Consider the following 20,407-nt stretch of genomic DNA (forward strand, 5'->3'; position numbering starts at 1 on the left):
TTTGCTATTTTTACGACAAACTTTTCTTCAGGGTGAACTTCCCCTTTAATACAGTCCAAACAAAATCAGTTGACAGTAACAATGTTCTTGTGCTATAAAGCTTTGCGTACTGAAAATTATAATATAGCTCCAGTTTGAGAAAGCCAATATTTATAGTAGTATCCAGTCCGGAATTGATTTTGATTTGAACTTGGGTCTGCGTACGTATAGTAACTAGCAGTCTAGCATCGTCTATACGTAAACTAAATGAGCGAATATGACTTAATCCAGAATTTGACTGGTCTCAAACCTAATGCTAAATGTCGGATAAATATCCGACAAACCCTTTCATAAAACATTCCCCTGATTTAATATCTATACAAGTTTTATAAAGTGTACACACCTCAGAATTGTGGAAAAGACATTGTACAACAAACTCACCCCCCCCCCAATTTTTTTCTTTTCAAATCATGGAGCGTTCGGCAAAATTTCTTAGAAGTTCCGAGAGAGTGAAGGGAGCGAGCAAAAACTTTGGCCTTTGAAAAATGAGAATCTAACTTTGTGATAGATTTTGACGTGATTTTCAGAATATGACATTTTATATTTTCCTCATTTATCCTCTTCTTTTCTTTTATAATTCCCCTCCAATTCTTTTTTCCCTTTGTCATGTTTGTCGTGGAACTTTTTTTGTGGGGGGGGGGGGGCATGGCCCCAAGCGCCTCCCTTTCATCTGTACGCCAGTGAATTTAAACACTACTATAATAAGTCATTCAAATCTCCATTAATTAGGGAAACAAATGCACGACTCACCTGATAATAAGATTATCTTGAGCAGCAAGATCCTTTTAAAATAAGTTTTAATTGATTGGCCTATATACGATGAGGTGGCGCTATATACTCATCTTCGGGAGCTTACGTGTACGTAGAATGGTATCTCTGTCATGTCTGTGCATCTATTGAACTGCGTCCATTATAATTTTGACACGAAATAGGCACTTTAATTTGATACGCCCCTAACAAACATGCATGCAGGGTGGCCGATAAAGCATTGCGATGAATGGAGTTTCCGGGGAACCTCTTTTAGTTACCAGGGCTTTTTTTAGTATTTCGGGGGCTAAATCGCCCCAGCCCCCAGGCGCGGTTCTAGATTAAAAGGTTTTTTTTTTTTTTTTTTTTTTTTTTTTTGGGGGGGGGGGGGGGCTTCTGGGGGCTTGATAAATTTTCGACGTTGGTTTATTCCATACAATGAAAATAGCCTATTGTGGGTAGCCTTATACTGATCAAGTACCTAGTCCCCTCTCCCCCATAAGAAATATTTATAATATCATGCGAGGGAGCGTAGCGACCGAACGAAAAAAAAAATCTCATTTTCAAAATGCATGTGAATTTTTCATCTATATCATGCATCAGGGCCTGATTGGTGTTATAGATGTAGAAAATTTTTGACATTGTCTTTACCCCCTCTCGCCGGCATGGATCGACACTCCTGATTCTTAACTATAGTGTTTTAAATAAGTTTAGCCTCATTTTGGGTGATTTCAAGTTCAGTGTTGACCTTTTGGTGTTGGTGTTATGTCAATTTTACACGAGTATAACACCAAACATAAAATGAAGATGTCCTGAAAAGTCACTCACTAGAGAGCATTAATATATGCTGCATAATTATTTAGATGTTATTTTGCGAAGGAGCGTTATAGGGCCCACATATATATCTTTTTTTTTTCTTTGTGGTCGAAAACTTTCTGGGGGGCTTGAGCGAATGTTTTTTTTTTTTTTTTTTTTTTTTTTTTTGGGGGGGGGGCTTCAGTCCCAATACCCACCCCCTTAAAACCGCGCCTGCCAGCCCCCGTGTGTTTCCCTGGATTGATGTAATGTCGCCTTGCTCATAATTAGAGTGAGCTCATCAAGTGAGGAAAAGAAGGCACTCTCTTAATTGTACTGACACTGATAGAAGGGTAATTAATGTTTTTATGTTGATATATCTGTCTGCGTCCATATATTCTATAAATAGCACAGCGAAGAATAACAAGTAGGCCTACCTTCGTCCTATTCCTAAAATAAAACATGCATGGGTGAATCGTAAATTGAATTTATGAATATAGTATACAAAGAATAATCCCTCGGGTCTGCAAGACGACCCGTCTTTTTGTATTTTTGCAATAACAGGGCGCCCTAGCTGGGAACGAATTTTCGAACATGGGGTGCTGATGTATAAATTTGACAAGCAAAAAAAAAGAAAAAAAAAAGAAAAGATTTTACTACGAAATGACGGTCATTTTGTCCCGAGAATTTTGACAAGCAAAAAAAAAAGGGTTTCACTACAAAATGAAGGTAATTTTGGTCAAGAGATATTTGACAAGCACAAAAAAGGGCCGGTTTCACTACGAAAATGAAGATCAAGTTGGTCCCATAAAATTAAAAAAGGAGGGGGTAGTAGGTTCTTCCTTTTGTTAACATAATTCGGGTGCTGCTTATGGAGAATAACCTTGAGAATAACACACGCAACAAACCCCCCCCCCCCCCCCGAAAGTTGAGGTGTATATGCTTCAGTATATTCCCCAGCAACCCCGCTTTAATTATTCGGACTTTATCAGGAATCACCGGGAACCATATCTATCTATCTATCCACTTATTTTTTATATTACATTCTCTTCTCTTCAGTCTCCATATTTCTTAATTTTCGTCTGTTCTATTATTCTCATTCCCATTGTACTTGCCTCTTTTGTCCGTGCGCCGCAAGAAGATAATTTATGTCATTATGTACATGTAGTCTGAAAGACAGAACTCATATTGTTGTGAATTAGTGAGACTATATTCGCTCATAAAATGTGGCTAAATTCTACCAGATACACGTACACACAGAGAATCGGAGTATATTTTCAGCCTTATATCTTACATTTTTTGTTATTACTGTTTAAGTGTAGATTCTCAGTCTGTGCTTGCAGACTAGTCATAAACCTTTCTGTAAATGCGACTGGCGCATTAGGCTAGCAAGCTGTACTGGGGTTGTAAACACTGAAACGGAAATCCGCAACGAATTCTTAATCTTATGAATTTACCTTTGACAAGCAAAAACTACATGTGTTTGAGTCAATATTTCCTTATTAAAGTACGTTCGGCGGAGGTGAGTTAAATGGATGCCCACTGATTGAATTTTAGCGTATTTCTGTTCATTTGATCATGGTGTATTTTTGCAATGGCAATGACATGTTTTGATGGTTGAGGCTTGAGCGCAAAGTCAGCTCAGCGACAGCGTACCGCGGAGGTTATTTGTGTTTTGTCGTTCGACTTGCAATTGCATGTAAAATTCAGCTCCTTGGTAAAATGTAAACAACCGAGTGAGATCTACAGTAACTGTAATTCTTAGGGGTGTTTCACAAAGAGTTTAACTGTGCACTAGTTCAAGTCATGCTGGTTTGTGTCTCATGATCATCAAACTTAATAATATAAAATATAATACTAGTTAATACGATCTGGCCCAAATAAATTTTGTGACTCATTCAATACAACAACAATGATGAACAAGGACACCAAGGCAAGCCCAAGGCCAAGGTTGATACATCCTTGTTCTTAGACCGATAAGCTCCCCTGAGACTTCGTCTGGCGCCGCGGCATCCCCTCCGTCAATAAATAGATCGATGACGGCCATTGGGCTTGTAATGGTGGAGCAAATTCGCAAACAACCGCCGCTTAACAACATGAACAACATCGATCGTCTGTGGAGAAGGTTGTGCTTTTGCACCCTCCTCAATTAGAATTGTAGATCTATATAGTCTTTTAAATTTATCCTTAGATCTAGTATTATTTCTTCCTCTTTCCCCTTTCAAAAAACACGATTCAGGAGTAATTGAGGAGGTTGCGAAAGTGCACCCTTTCTCCATAGACGCTGTAGTTAAGGGACGGTTGTTTGCTCCACCATTACGAGCCCAATGGCCGTCATCTGTGTAGGAGGAGGACAAAAAAATTAGAAAATGTTGAAAAACTCCTCCGAACCAGCGGATTTATCAGTCTACTATGTTCTCTGTTAAGGCTTGGTCCCACTGCACTTATGGATGCAGAGAGGATGTAAAACAGAAAAGAATCTTTTCTGCAAAGTGTATACAATAGAAACGTTATATATATCCATTGTGTAGGGGAAGGCGGTGTAAGTTGTGACACTTTTTGCTATTTGCATGTTAGAATTGATATGACTAATTATATTGTCGAAATAAGTACCTTGCCTTTAAATTTGATTCTTGGGAAATATTTTTCACCTCCTATATAACTTTCTACCCCCCACACTGAAATTCATTGTGACCTTTGAAAAAAAACAATGTCAAATATGGCTCAACTTGCCCCATCTGTGGGGTAAGTTGAGCCACAAAAACTACGTCCAAAATGTATGCGGGAAGAACCAGCATGTAATCTTTTTATTTCAAGTCTTTTCACTTGCTAATTCTCTATAACATCCTCTAAAAGTAAAAGAACTGTCATGTGAATTTGCACCTTTCTGCCTGCATATCAATGGCTTTTCAAGGTTTTTTTTTTATTATTATACATTACAATAAGAATTACCATGGCTCAACTTGCCCCATGTTGGCTGGCTCAACTTGCCCCATGTTGGCTGGCTCAAAGTACCCCAGTCCGAAATTAATGCGATATTTTCACATCCACACATTTTTTATGCATCCATCATGTAAAAGACTATATGACAAGAATGAGATTCATACCTGGACTAACAATATTGTTCTTATTTCTTTATCATATTTAAAGACGTCTGTGGGTAAAAAGCACTGATCTATTTTACACCCTTTTTTACTTTTTTGGCTGAAATTTGTATTTTTCCCTCTAAAAAAGTACTTTTTGTTTCAAAGTCGAAAACGATGTGGTGGGGTAAAGGGTTATGTAATGTGTCATCAATACATGACACCACCACAATGTCTGACTCATTCATTATTGGCCTGAGGGTGGTGGCTCAACTTGCCCCTATGCTCAACTTGCCCCGCCTTCCCCTACTCTTTGCATACTTGTTTGATACGCATTATATCCATCAAGCATCCGTCCACTGTGATTTCATTGTTCGCCCAATCCCATTTTGTCCATTGTCTGGAGCGAATGAAAACGGATGGAGCCAGCCCGAAAGTTTGCTTGTCCGCTATATCCATCATGAATACATTTTGTGTCCGTTGGCCAGTGGGACCAGGCCTTTTTGCCTTTAAGTAAGTGTTACTACTTACTCCCTGTGTGGTGAAATAACGTTGACAATGTTTGGCTTATTTTCTCTTGTTCTAGGGGACAAATGCTTGATTTTTTGACACTGTCAGTTTCCATTATAGCTATTCGTCATATAACGTGACTCTTAAGTAAATTGAGTTTTTCTAATTATTTAAAAAAAATAGAGATTGAAAAATGGCAATTTTCTTTCAATTTTACTTTCCACCAATAGAGGGCTTACATAAAAATATGCCAAAAATTCAAGATTTTGAGTGCTCTGGTGAATACAAAAATAATCCCCAGGTTACTAATGAAAAATTAATTGCAACTGTATGGAAATTAGTGTTTTTGGTTACAAAACTGATATCTTAATGAACTTTGTAAGTGTAGGATGCTCTTTACTGCATTGGCATTCCATAGATCTACATGTATATGTAGATTCCCCACAGGCAGGGTGGTTGCAGTGCACATGTGCCTAGGATCTAATGTAGATCTAACAAGCAAATTAAAAAAAAACTAATTCACAACAATATGCAAAAAAATAACAGAAATTAGGGTCTAACGTTAGATCTACAACTTTTTTGGTTGTAGATCTAACATTCGAGTCTACACAGTGAAAGAAACTCCTTAAATGTGAAATGTTAGTTAGGTTCCTGACTGTCTGTCACTGCTGTTTAAGAGTGGACAGCATCCACGAGAATCGTCCAGATAAAGCTTAATTAAGGCACCCTAAGGCCTAGACCAAAAGCTTCAGTCTTTGTTCCGCTTAACTATGTTGGCTCAGTAACATGTCAGATATTGTTGAATAATTCCCCAGAAACGACGGTTATTCCTGTCTACATAAGGCCTAGGTCTAAACAAGGATTAAAGGGCAGGCGGCTAGGTACATGTAAACGGCTGAAATTCATCTGTTTGGAGGAGTTTTAAACATTTAAAAAAATACTTTTTATGCAGGAGGTATAGATCTAATGAAGCAAGCTGTAGTCCAGTGGAACAACCAGAGACTGAAGCCTTTGGTCTAGCCGCGAGGCAGACAGCTCAAATCTGTCTGCTTGGAGGGGTGTTTAAACATTTTTTACTGTATTACTTTCTCCTCCTATAACGGAAATACCAACGAAACAGAGACTGCAGGCCATTGGAATTAAGGAGGCTCTTCCTCAGTTTTGGTGTTTTTGACACTCAATTCGCATTAAGTGCCTACCAGCGAAAGCACCCCTTTTTGTGTTTTTTTCTTGTTGATGCTGTCCACTGTCCAATAGCAGTGACCCCCCCTGGCTCCGAGCTTTGTTATTGTATGCTGAGCATGCAGTTGCAAATATTCTTATTTTATTTTCATTTTCAGGGATTCATGTAGACCAGGAGATGAATAATCTCATCTTCATTACACTTAACATCAGCCCCGACGTCAATCTCTGAGTCTAAGCAGGTCGAGGGACAAGCAGAGAAAATAAGAGAGATCATATCAGACTAGTCATGTTAGATGTAGAGGTTGTACCTGGTCGTTCCCTTGGCAGTGAACAATGGGAGTTTGTCCTGGGTAAGTTTGTCGGTTTTTTATTTAATTTCTGAGTATTTAGTTCTTATTCTCACACTTATTGTATTCGCTGAGCAAAACTTGAGGGGAAAATTGCAACGTGAATTCATCCATAATTTTATATTACAAAATCCATCCTAATTAATGAAAAAAAATGTGTTTTCAGTTATTCAAACCTGAGGCTTAGATTTCTTGTCATGTCAGGGTCGAGAAAGAACACTGCAAAAAAAAAAAAGAATTGATTGAATATAGATTGTAATATGCCATGCAAAATGCCATCCTCAAACTTTCAAAAAGATATTTTTGTGAAATGAAATGAAATTGTTCTTAAACTGGATAATTTTATTTATGTGGCAAAAATAAATTAAGCTCAATGTGTTCCAATTACCTATCTTCTAATGCACCTAAGAAAATCAATGGAATGAATTTGCAACCTCTTTAAAATGTCAGGGGGAAATCCAAGAAAATTTGGAGGCTCTTATTAGATATGACTGTCACACTCATGACACTCCAGAATTTTGATATATTTAATTCCAATACACAAGTGTATTAAATATTTCTATATTTTTAGAACTTTACTATCATTTTATGATTGTCCCAACTTTCAGAGCAATTATCTATAAAAACCCTCCCAAAGTTCATGTGAAGTTTGTGTTGGGTGTTTAAACTAAATAACAATCACAAATTAATTGCAATTCTGCAATTGTTAGAAAGGTAAATTGCCGATTTGTCTACTGCCAACTCGTCCACTCACCACATGGTCTACTTTCATTTAGTCTAATGTCATTCCGTCCATCATATGTTCGTTTAACAACCATTTGGTCCAATTATCACTACATCTACATGTAATCACCATTTTGTCTATTACCATTTTGTCTCTTAACCAGTTGGTCTGATATACATTTCATACTTAGTCCAATTAGACCAAATGGACTAAATGGCTATTGGACCAACTGGTTATTAGACGGAATGACATTAGACTAAATGAAAGTAGACCATGTGGTGTGTGGACGAACTGATGGTAGACCAAATGATGGTAGACGAGTTGGCAATTGGACGAATTGGATATAAACCACTAGAAATTAGTTTAAGGCTTTTTATTGCAAGGGCCAGACCAACAATCAATGGCAAGACTTGTGATTAATTTGGGGCTTACAGTTTCTTTGCATCTGATTGCAAATATCTTCTTTCATGGAAGTCTAATGGCAGAAGGTTAAGATCATCTTGGCCCATCTTGCTCCCAAATACAGGCCTGTAATCTCAAACGCTGCCTAGTGTAAAAGCTGTGGCCTTAAGTCTCACTTAACTTCAATACTGTAGTTGACTGTTACATGTAACTCCAGTCTTAAAATGTTATGCTATTTAGGAATACATTTTAGGAGATATGTAAGTCCAGCCTCAGTAGAAAAACTAACTAACTAACAGGCAAATGCTAGTAAAGTCATGACTTTACAGATGTGAGCGTCAGGCCATTACAATAAAGTAATTCCTTTTTATTTATTTTTTCTTCTTCTATCCACTGTTTCTATAATACTCCACATGGTGTACCCTAAACCACATCAGCGATTGTACATGCCACCATGCAAACCTTCAAACAACATCTAATTCAATCTATCATAAATGTATATTTTTGTTGCTTTTTAGGAATGACATTTACCCAAGCAGTGAATATTCTTCGGAGACAATACAGGATCATTAAGGATGTCCAGGTCATTTATTGTGAATCGGTAAGCCTAAAAATTATGTGCTATTCTTACATATCATTTTAAATCAATACAAACCAATTGCCTACAATGTTAATACAGTCATGTACTTGTCACTATGATTCTTGAAACATGGACTGACATAGCTGCAGTACTACAAATAAATATGGATCTGTATTTCTATCATTGTAAGGTTAATTGCTACCTGTGCATACAAGATTGTATTCAACTGCGATGCATACCTTTCATCCAAACATTGATCTTGCAATCATAATTAGCATGCCCAAGGCTTGCAATAAAAAATATATGCAGTAAGATTACATGTTTAATGATTATAGTCATTGCTAATATTTGTTGCTGTAGAAAATGCATCTTGTGGTTTTGGGGTTTGAAGGTTTCTAACCACCACACTGCTATTTCATAGGTTCATATATTATTCATACTTTGAGTAATTTCTTTTTTTATTCCTCAGGTCCCACTTACATTAGATCTGGTGCTGAATTTGACACAGGATGGGATCAAATTAATATTTGATTCTTATAATCAAAGGCTTAAGGTAAGGATAATTCCTGAAAATGATTCCTGACTTCATCTCTATCCCAAATGATTGTTTTTTTTTTGTAATCAGATAGGAAAAGTAGTTGTTTCTAGAAACTTACCTGGAAGATACAGTAGTGGGGAGAGTTAAAATAATGGATAATCAAAGGTAAATGAGAGTAGTTGCTGCAAACAATTATTTCATGAGAAAGTCATTTAAATCAAGGTTAATTGTCACCATATTGTCATATATCTACATGTAGATCTGGTACAATAATGTAAACTTATCTTCGTGAAATCATGAAGTCAAAACCGATAATTCTGATGATCCCTTACACATAAAAGCATACATGTATATGGGACAGTGTATTAACATAAAATACCTGACATTTGATGGAATTCCGTGCTTATTTTGCTAATTTATCAGCAATAACACATTTTCTTTCAGAGCCATTTGGCACATACTCTTTATTTATAGATACAAACGCTTGGGTGGTAATTATATTGGATTCTATTCAAACTCATTTTAATTAGCCCTTAAACTTCTTAGCCCCCTATATTAAGATAATCAGAGGCACAAGTACATACTAATGAAATTTAACTAGACGATGAAGGGTTCATGTTTGTTAACAGTGTATGTTTTTGTTTTCATTTCTTTAGATCATTGAGATATACGATCTACACAAAATCAAGCTCAAGTACTGGTAAGAAGTAGTTTTATATAAAGCTGTGTGTAATGTTATGTTTAGGAAAAGTGATCAGGACCGGCTTTCACATTCTGTTTATTTGATTTAAAGGCTGTACTCTTGAAAGTTTCAAACATTTTTCCATACTATTGCAAATAAATTTTATACTTTAGACATGCCAAAGTTGCCAACAACTACCACATAATGCACCCAGATCAAAAAGAACCATTTATATTGTAAACTATGAGTTAAAGACTTAAATTGAAGAGTATTTCTTGTATATTTTAGTGGGAAGCACTTCAACTCACCGCTTGTCTTGCCGACTATCGAGCAGATTGATGGATCCTTTGGTGCTACCAAGCCCGCTGTCTATGATGCGGCTCAGCAGCTTTTTACCATCAACTTCAGGGGTCTATCCTTTCTATTCCCCATCCCAGCTGATGCCAAGTTTGAGGTAATAACCCTAGTTAAACATAATCTTCAGAATAAAGGATCATAATGATTATAATTTATAGCATTTATGAGGCGCAGGTTATGTTTATTCAATGACGCATTATATATTACCCCGGCTATAGCTCCAGATGGTAAACGTGCTTGGTGCATTCAAGGAATGAATCCTGCCAGGTACCAATTTACCTCACCTGGGTTGAGTGCAGCACATATCTTGCTGAAGGAAATTACGCTATAGCTGGGAATCGAACCCACGGCCCTCTGTTACAAAGTCCATAGACCAATCCACTGGGCCACAACGCTCCTTATCATGCAATTAATATTATGAATGCAATCCAACAGAATTATAGGAAGGGGGGGGGGGCAATTTCCTAAAGATGTTTTTTCATGTACTGTTATCTTTGTGTTTTTTCTTCGAATGTTAAAAGATACTGTTGACATCTGGGTCCTGTTTCATGAAGAGTTGTTATAATAACAAATGCACAATTTATATAACAAATTTACTATCAGCCAATTACAAATTTGTATATAATAACAAGGTTTATGAAACGGGGCCAGTATCTTCAATGCAATTTTCATTTTAATCCTAGTTATATTTCCCCCCAGTTATTTAAATCAACCTTGTGTTCAGCTGAACCTGCCCTTTATATTTATGACAATGTATAGATACAAAAGCAGTGCCAACTGGGATTGGTCGTTTGACTATTTTATTCTCTGTTTCTTTGACAGCAACCTAGTGTACATGGTCTAGGGTCTATTCCACTACCCAGCAAGACATCGGTTCAAGTCAGTCGTATCTACATCTATGGTGGTAGCAACCCTCAGGAGTCGAAGTAAGTACAGTACAGTGGTGGTGGTATCTGCCCCCCTCCCCCCTCAGATTTTATCACCAATCTCAATGGATAATACTAAAGGTTAGTCTCAGACATTTTGGGGGGAGTGATATTCAGATCTGTATTAAGTGAATACCGGAAAGATCAATATAATTGAAGTGTAGTCCATATAAATAAAAAATGTTAGCTCAGAATTTTTTTTGGTAAAAGTACTCATTGGATCGAATACCAACCCGATTTTTACCTGTTCTTCAATTGAAGAAGCAATACTCTCTTGTAAAGCTGTTTTTGTACTGAAAAGACTGTCCCAATTCAAACAAACCCAGAAAAAGTAAGTTATTAATCAATTAAGGAAGGTGATAAGATTAAGGAAGGCGATAAGAACTATCCGGGGATTTTTAATCTCGAGCCCTAGCAACTGACCGGCCGATGAAAACAATGCACTAGCGACCCGTACAGCAGTGCAGCATTTTGGCATGCCTACAATGCATAATACACAAACATCGCATTCGTACTTGCGCTGAACGTTGTGATAATCGAGTTTACCCATTTCGTTATCTAGAAGTTTACGAATCTTTCTGAATTTTTTCAGTGCTATTTCTGACATTATTTCACTGTGTTTCTAATTCTTTGTTTTCATCGCACTAAGGTCAGTGCTGTCGTCGTTAAGCGTATGTGACGTCACTCTGCCCCCGCCTATAGAATCCATATGTAAATTTTGGCTTAAAGGGAGAGTGTGATTTTTTGACCTTGCTAAAAACGTATTGTTAACTATCATTTTTGTTTGTTTCTTGTCAGAGCTCCACCCATTCCAAGTAGTTGTTTCTGCGGCAACGTGTTCTGTGAGAATGTGGAGACTCTTGAGCAAGATGGTGTTCCTCAGGGATTGAAATTTCACCTTTTAGTAGATGGTAAGAACTGAAGTGATGACATCACAAAAAAACTTTTTTATAATTTCAGTGTGGGCTGCCTTGTTGTAGAGCATGATGAAAAACATCAACAGCCTGTATTTGATGGGAAACGGTTCATGGAGGCCCGAGCTTTAGCCACGTGAATACTTACCTTGCCTTATTGAAGTCGGTGTGAATTGGTTTGATTTTGTAGAGTAATGAACAAGGCCAATATTCACACATTTTAAAGATAAACTCTTGTACTGGTAACAACAGAAAACAAAAATTTAAAGAATTAAATCAAAACTTTCACAGAATTATAAAAGCCATAAATAAATAATATCTGCCAAACAATTTTTAAAGAAAATTACAGGGAGATGAGCAAATGAAGATCAGAAAAATTATTGAATAATGCCTGTCCATTTATTGTGTGGTTCCACATGTTGTTCCCACCAGGAAAAGCATGTAGTAATGAAATTAATATAATTTCAACCTTAATTATTTGTATTAAAAGGTTGTTGTTCTAAATATCATACACCAATACTTCAGGATTGCTTTCAACCATTTTTTAAAAATTAGATTTCTATGCCAGAACTCAAACTTGGCTTTAAAGCATTTATGTGACCATACTTTTGGCCCCCCAGACTGAATATAGTTCTGTTGTCTTTCTTTGATTTTAGCGTCGGGCCAGAGCAGATCACCGGATGCAAAGAGGCAGGCGGTGGTGAGGACAGTGACATTTGGAGATTCCTGTCAGGATGTGATGAGTAGTCTAGGGGCACCAAACAAGATCTTCTTCAAATCAGAAGATAAGGTGAGACAAAAAAAAGAGAAAAGAAAGGAGAGAGGAAAGAGGGGGGGGGGGTTGAGATATGAACATTTTAAAGAAGTTTCCTGTCAGGATGTGATGAGTAGTCTAGGGGTGCCAAACAAGATCTTCAAATCAGAAGATAAGATGAGACAAATAATAATATTCCGCATCTAAATAGCGCTTAATACATCAAAATGATGTCTCTAAGCGCTTTACGGAGATATTATTACCCCGGTCATCAGATCCTGGCATGCCCGCATACGATGTATGCACCTTCTCCACTCCCTGGGGAGCATTCCAACAAGAGTTCAGAGATTCAGGTGCTAGGCATACTACTTAGGCTTTCGCAGGCTACCGGGTACCCATTTAACACCTAGGTGGAGAGTGGCAAATTGTGGATTGACGCCTTGCCAAAGGACGCTAGGCCATGGTGGGATTCAAACACACGACCCTCTGATTTTAAGGTGAGAGTCAGAACCGCTACACCAAAGACAAAGAGGATATGAGAGAGTGAGAGAGGGGGGGAGACATGGGAAGACACAGCCAGAAAGAAAGAACAATATCTAGAGCAATACAATTATTTCAATGCATGAAAATAACAAATCATATCATGCCCTTTTCTCACAGTAGATGAAAATGTGCATGCCACCATTCTTTATTATCACCAAATGATTTCTGAGAGAAAAATAATGATTGTTCTGTAGGTATTTTCTTTGTACATCGACCGGTGCACCCCCTTTGTGTTGCATTATTTCAGCTGCTCGCAGTGAACTCTTGTATGTGGTATAATAATTATTTAGAGGGTTATATTTATCTGAATATTTTTAAAAGGAAATGTTGTGTAGCAATCTAGAGTGTATTATGGGTTTTCTTGTCATGTATAGACATATTGGATTTATGCTAAAAAATTTAGATCATAGTATATTATTTTCTTTCTAAAAGTCTTTCTTTCTACATTTCCAACAAAACTTCAGCTCTTTTTATTTAGGCTCTTTTGTCAGTGGCATGAATATTTCATACTCATACCAAATTCAAGATAATCTGACATTGCCCATACTATAGGGAAAAGGGGTTAAATATTCAACTGGTCAAGTATCTCTAAATGAAAGCATCTCTTTCACTTAAAGTACCATGAGTCATAAAACCTGATAATGAACCTGAGCATGGTATTGTTTTGTGAGGTGGGTTTTATTGATTCTTTTCTCTCCTTTTTTCAATGAACTTCCTCCATCTACTGGAGGCTGCATTGATTTTTTTCTTACTTGTTTAAAACTATATAAACAGTACAATAGCGCTCCCTCTTAGTGGTTTTGAAAGTGAATGTATTAAAAACAGAATGGAACTATGAGAGGTACAAAACTAAGGGACGAAGGAGCTTCATTTGGGAAGTATGTGGTTGTACAAAAATGCCAATGAAACGAAACATGTCTATGGGTGTGAATTATTGATGCAAATGAAACACAAAGTGTTGAATTCTGTTATCCATATGGTACTATTTATACTGGTTGTTAATCCACAGTTGTTACTTAACTGCTGTGGTTATTTGTAATTTCTTCAAGTACCAAGCTGAGCAACTTCTATATACCATTTTTTTTTTACAATTACTGCATGGAATTTTAATTATAATTTTGCAACATTTTCAAAGCAAAGGATTGATGAGCTGTAATATTCATAATTTGTAAGCTCAATGCATGGGGCGTCGTGGTCTAGTGGTTATGACTCGTCTTTCTGTCTGAGGGACATGGCTTTGATCCCAGCCATGGCGTATTTTCCTTCAGCAAGAAGTTTACCCACATTGTCCTCCACTCAACCCAAGTAAGGTGAATGGGTAGCCGGTAGGAAGAAATTCCTCGAAGGCTTGGGTGCCTATAGCTAGTGCAGCTAAAGCCGGGGAAATAATACTATTATATAGCTCTTTATCTTCAGGAAGCTCTTAATTAATCCAGCTATTAATATTGACATTATTATTATAATTATTATTATTAATTGTACTTTTTTCTTTGACTATGATTGATAGATGAGGATCCACTCTAGATCATTTCACAAGGATCAACCCAGGACATCAGACTACTTCTATAACTATTTCACAATCGGAGTTGTAAGTTTATTTGAATTTCGTATTGTAAGCTCTCCATAACAGTCAGACCGCAGGTCCCTATGTTAATGAGCAAAAAGGCCAGATTCATCCAAATCATCTCGTGGCTGAATCCTCCTCCTTGCAAAATCTCGTGATTCGTGAGATTTTCTTTCTCTAAGAATTTACCTGTTTTAACCGGAAGTTAAATGAAATATTATTGCACCATCAGGTAGAGTAAAAGTTACTCTTTCATATTGGTCATTTATTTTGTATACAATATTTTGTTAAATAAGTAAATTTTTGGCCTGAAAATGTGCCTCAAAACTGAATTTTCTTCCTCTGTTTTCTTTTGTAAATTGTGCAAAACTTTTTATTTTGAGCCTCAATGATATCTATATCACCATAAAGCTGAACTTCTGTACTTTCTCACAATGCCACTCTTGATATGCGGCACCTTTTAATCGGGTCAAGATCACACTTTTCCCACCAAGGTACAAGACGAGATTTCCGAAATTTTGTACTTGCAAGAAATCCAGAGTTCTGATTGGCTGGATAAGGTTCACAGAACAACAGGCGCGGGGTATTTGAGGAGATTACCACATGGGAAGTGTGACCTTCCCACGAACCCAGGCACTGGGACCGTTGGAATTTGCCATTGTGTGGTCTCTTTGACCAATCAGAGTGCAGTATTCTTGTTTTCAAACTGTTTTATGTACTTGGCAAATGAAAAGTGTGATCTTGACCCGATTAAACCAATTCTTATTTTGAAACCTATATCATTTCAAAGCATACATATTCAGCTTTATCATGATATAAAAATCATTTGGGCTCAAACAAAAATAAAGTGTGAAAATAGCAGCTTTTGTCAGGTGAAAATATTTATTTTGTAGCATATTTTAGATCAAAATTTTAACCTATATTACAAAATCTTTGAATAAATTCAAACACATGACCTGAAAGAATGATTCTTCTTCTTTACAATGGTACCAAATTCATGAAATTTGATGCACAATTAGAGCAGCAATGACCGAATGAAAAGAGGTGTTTTGGTCCGCATCAAGCTCATTAAATATGCAAAACATCTCAAGTCATGAATATCACTTGGATGAAAGAAGCCACTTTCTTGGGACCTGCAGTCTGACTGATAATAAGTACTGCTGGATAATGTACTGCCAGTTTTCAAGAAAGCCATTAAATCATGTTTGCATTACAAATAAGAGGACAAGTATGACATGGACTAAGCTGATAGTTCTGAGATTTGGAACTGTTGATTTAGTGGCCCAAATATGGAGTAGTGTTTGTGTGTGCAGTGCTTTGTAACCCAAAGGAAAAGGCACATGTATCAATGCAGCATTTTAGGGATACAGATTCAGTTGGATTCGGGGGGAAATGAAGAAGAAGAGAGGGGTGGGGGGAGGGAGACAGGGGAGGGGATTTCATTCCTTTTCTCTTTATTGATTCTCAAAACTTATGTTGATTTCCTTCTTGACAATAATATTCAATTTGATCTCATTTTTACCTCTTTCCTTCTTCCAGGACATCTTATTCGATGCTTCTACTCATTGTGTAAAGAAGTTCATCTTACATGCAAACTATCCTGGTCATTACAATTTCAATATGTAAGTCGGTCTTAGAATTGTCAGTCAAAATAGAGTTTTTGTGGCAAAAGCAATTTTGTAAAGCTCAGTGTTGATTGCGACCTGCTGTATAGGGCCCCCTTGAAACTAGTTTGATAAAAGAAATCTAATTTTATCTGTTATAATGATATAACCTTTATAATTTTCAAGCAATTTGGTTGATAGTAAATGAGTATTTTTTTAGATCAGATGATACCATTCTTGTATCCAATATTTATCAAGTAACACATTTGCATAAGCCTTGATAAGAATGATTTCATAATTTATAATTGTCTTTGAGTCTCATTTCTTCTTGGAATATATTGAGATTTATACTCCAAGAAGAGTTCTTTTTGTATTTGCTGCTGCAGCAAAAAAAGTTCTATAAATCTCAACATTTGTCATTATTGATATAAGCTTTGATCCGTTTCCCTCTTGTGCCATTTTCAAATGTGCACTTTGCTCCACTTATATTGTATCTTGGATTGAATCTTATTTGTTTGTGTCTTTTCAGCTACCATCGATGTAATTTTGAGATTCTCCTCCCCCATACAAGGTTCAACAGAGAAGATGAGAACAATGAGAGCCCTCTATCTATCACAACATTTACCAAGGTGGGTGGGTCATAAGTCATTCTCATGAACATAAATGAACATAAATTGCAGTTGTAACAATCAAAGAATGAAATGAACCAGAATCTATCGAAACAACCACCCTCGTTGCATGGATATATGTTGATGAATAATAATTCTGAAATTCATTGATTAGGAAAATAAGCATGGTCTTCTGTTTACTGGATCAGTCTTTTTCCAATCGTTAGTGATTTCTGTGCCCACGTGTGTTTTATCTGTTAATCTTCAGCATTATCAGTTTTGGGCCAAGATTTCAGTAGTTTTACCATATTTTGTTTACATAAATTATGCACGATCTAACATAATCTGATTTTAGATGATATGGTAATGACCATGAGTTTACAGACCTATTCCAGATAACAATGTAGTTTATATTTGCATCTTCTGCAAAGTGTTAACATGCCCATAGGAAAAAAACCTTTCAATTTCTTTTTTTTTCATAGTGCACTCATTGAAATTTTCTGTTTGGATTGCATTCTTTCAGTATTTTATTATTCCAATCCCCTAACAGTGGGACACGTTGAATCACCGACTGATACGCTCATCACAGAAGCCAGTAGTACTGAACAGAGCCTCGGCCATGAACACAACTAATCCATTTGGGTCCACATTCTGTTATGGAGTACTCAACCTTATATTTGAGGTGAGTCAAAATCTTCATTTTTGTGGTTTATAGAGCTATGTCATCATGAGTAGTTTTGTCCTCGTGGTTAGGGTTTTGGTTGAGTCTTGATAAATACTATTGGATTGTTATGTAGCTGTCGGATCTATTGCACTTTTACTTTCAACCAGTCTTAAATGAAGACATAGCACTACCGGATGTACAGTTTATCTATATACATTTTAATAGATGATAACTAATACATGAGTAAATCTAATGGTGACTGTACTCTGAACATGAAGATAAAATAGACTCTGAAAACTGATGTACTATAAAATGTTAATTCTTCTCTAGCTCTTAAATCTCTAATCTGACATGGGTTCAGAAGTTAACCCCTTTTTATAATACTCTGGTCAAGACTCTCTACTTTCAGACAGCTGTGATTCAGCCTTGAGTAGTTTGACCATATCAAGTGTACGTCCTAATTTTACTCTGAAGTGGGGGAGTGGACCTTTAAGTGAGAAGGATAAATGTAGTGAATATTGTGTGTGCGTCAGAAGTTTAGCTGTATTGAAGAATGAGTAATACTTTCTAAAAAAAGTTGGAGTTCATAAACATATAGTTTCCTGTTATACTTCCTGTAGAAGTATTGATTAAGTATTGAATATGTATTGATATATTATTGAATATGTGAGATATGTCTTATCACATAATGGAATTTAGACCGATGGAGGATATGATTTTAAAGTCAGTTGGGATGTCGGCTTTTAATTGCAGTTGATAATTATTTGCTGACCCCAGATTTTGTGAAAAAGTTCTGGAAATAACTATAACAGAGACATCTTTGTGGGACAGCAAACTTGATGTACCATCAAGAAATTCTTTGGCTAAGCCTAATTATCCTCAGGCAGCTGTCTGATCAGAGAAATTGAGATAATGGCTTTACCATAAGGCAAATTGGCTAGTGGCATTGCATAATTCTGCTAGTCATAACTCATGTCCTACCATGGTTCTACCAGGTGAAATTTATATCTGAATGGTGACGAATTCCCCATTAAAAAGTGAAAGGAAAAGATAGGAAGATGTTTATAAGGTAACATTGCATTGTCTTTTGGACCACAGGAATAGAGGAGGTATTTGTTTATAACCCATGTTTTGCTTAATCTGGTCTCAAAATTGTTTTGACTCGGGTAAATTTTATGAAAACAAAATTGCATCGCCAAGCACAATAAATGAATATTATATCTTTTGCTGTTTTCTATTTTCACTCAGGTGATGCCCAATAATCATCTAGCGTCTGTTACCATGTATGACCCAACAGTAGCTTCTATGGAGACGCTAGACTGAGAAGCCATTGTCAGACTGGACAATCCAGTCTGGACAATCTTCAACCTGGACTATCCAGACCTGGTCTAGCCAAAACAAGGACTCACTCTTAACCAATGATGTATTGAGGCTACATTAAGTCATCTTGGTCCTACTCTAGGCATCTGAATAGTTGATGTCAGGCAGGTTTAAATGAAAAAGTGATAGAGTTATTTTTCATTGGACTGCTGGCTTATATCTGAGACCAATGGATTGTACTGAAACTATGGTCTTAAACCCCCAATAGAGCATTGACTCATATCTTTGCTTCAAAGCACTTTTTCACTTAGGGTATGTCTATATTTGCAACAGATTTGCTCATTAATTCTGATGCCTTTCCTTGACTAATAATTATTGGTCATTTATTTTAAAGTAATAATTTAAAGTAATCCCCTGCCTACTGTTCAGAATCTATATAGTACTCTCAATGCTCATTAACAAAACCCCCTCAGAAATAAGCTTTAATAATGAGATAGCTTCCACAACTTGTAACATGAAATTAGTCAATATGAGCTTATAAGGAACATAATTATCACATGTGTGAACCTCACAGGCTTTCAGTAAAAAACCCCTTCTTTAAAAAAATGCCTGCATATGCGCTTAATATATATTTATATTGTATTGACAGGGTATGAGCGAAATATTGTACATATTTCCCAAAGTAGTCTTTTATTTCCCCCAATTCTTGACAAAGGCATTATTGGTCTTCTGAGGGAATCTCCCCAAAATTGATGCCAGTCAATATGATTATTACCTACAGCTTTATAATGCGTAATTTAGTCTCTGATTGAAAGTAGGTTACAAAATATGAATAATTTAGCTACTACAATGCCTTTTATAGGTTATGATATGAATCATCTTGCCGGTTGGAACAAGGAGGAATGTCATTTTGAAATGGATATATCAACACATAGATTAACAAAAGGCATTACCCATTAGAATAATTTGTTTATGTGTAAAATAGAAAAGATTTAAATATATACCTGTAATTATGAACTCTTTTGTTGAAGTATGAAATTTGTTGTGTACATTAGATGCATCAATACAACAACATGGTCTGTCAAATATTGTGAAATATATTTAAATGATGTGTATAATATGTATTATGTTTCTCATTAAGAATTATATCATCTGTTTATTATGTAATAAATATGTCAATTTACAGCTAAATTGAATAATTTGTAGGTGTTTTAAGAGCCTGAATTTGTAATTTTGTTCAATTCATTTCAATCAATTTCATTCCAATTCAATGTATTTCATTCCCATTTATTTGATTTCATTCAATTCATTTTCATCTTATACCAATCCAAGTGTGTGAATAATAATCCACAATATAATATTTACAACAAAAGATACATATAATGTTTATAGAGATAGTGACCTACGACAAAACTTTCCTATCCAGGGATTATTACCGGTACTTATAAATACTAGATGGCACATTTAGTAGAATGCCTCTGATCTAGCCAGGTTGAACACAATACCATTTCAAAGGCCATA

The 20,407-nt window shown here is 36.3% G+C and overlaps 1 protein-coding gene across 2 annotated transcripts; it reads left to right on the forward strand.

Moving 5' to 3' along the window:
- The first annotated feature begins 2,833 nt into the window (after window positions 1–2,833).
- On the forward strand, window positions 2,834–20,077 carry LOC129253784 (phagosome assembly factor 1-like). Of its 2 annotated transcripts, none has more exons than XM_064095424.1 (14): window positions 2,834–3,103; window positions 6,515–6,709; window positions 8,351–8,433; window positions 8,882–8,965; window positions 9,607–9,650; window positions 9,921–10,086; window positions 10,812–10,915; window positions 11,714–11,826; window positions 12,486–12,619; window positions 14,634–14,714; window positions 16,230–16,312; window positions 16,824–16,923; window positions 17,453–17,584; window positions 18,815–20,077. In XM_064095424.1, the coding sequence occupies exons 2-14, from the start codon at window positions 6,646–6,648 to the stop codon at window positions 18,887–18,889; spliced, it is 1,263 nt and encodes a 420-aa protein (XP_063951494.1). In that variant the 5' UTR covers window positions 2,834–3,103; window positions 6,515–6,645; the 3' UTR covers window positions 18,890–20,077. The 2 variants fall into 2 exon arrangements, with proteins under 2 accessions (XP_063951494.1, XP_063951495.1); XM_064095425.1 differs by having other exon boundaries at window positions 2,959–3,088.
- Window positions 20,078–20,407: the final 330 nt, after the last annotated feature.

The sequence above is a fragment of the Lytechinus pictus genome, chromosome 2 (genome assembly GCF_037042905.1).
Source record: "Lytechinus pictus isolate F3 Inbred chromosome 2, Lp3.0, whole genome shotgun sequence".
In the NCBI taxonomy this organism is placed as follows: Eukaryota; Metazoa; Echinodermata; class Echinoidea; order Temnopleuroida; family Toxopneustidae; genus Lytechinus; species Lytechinus pictus.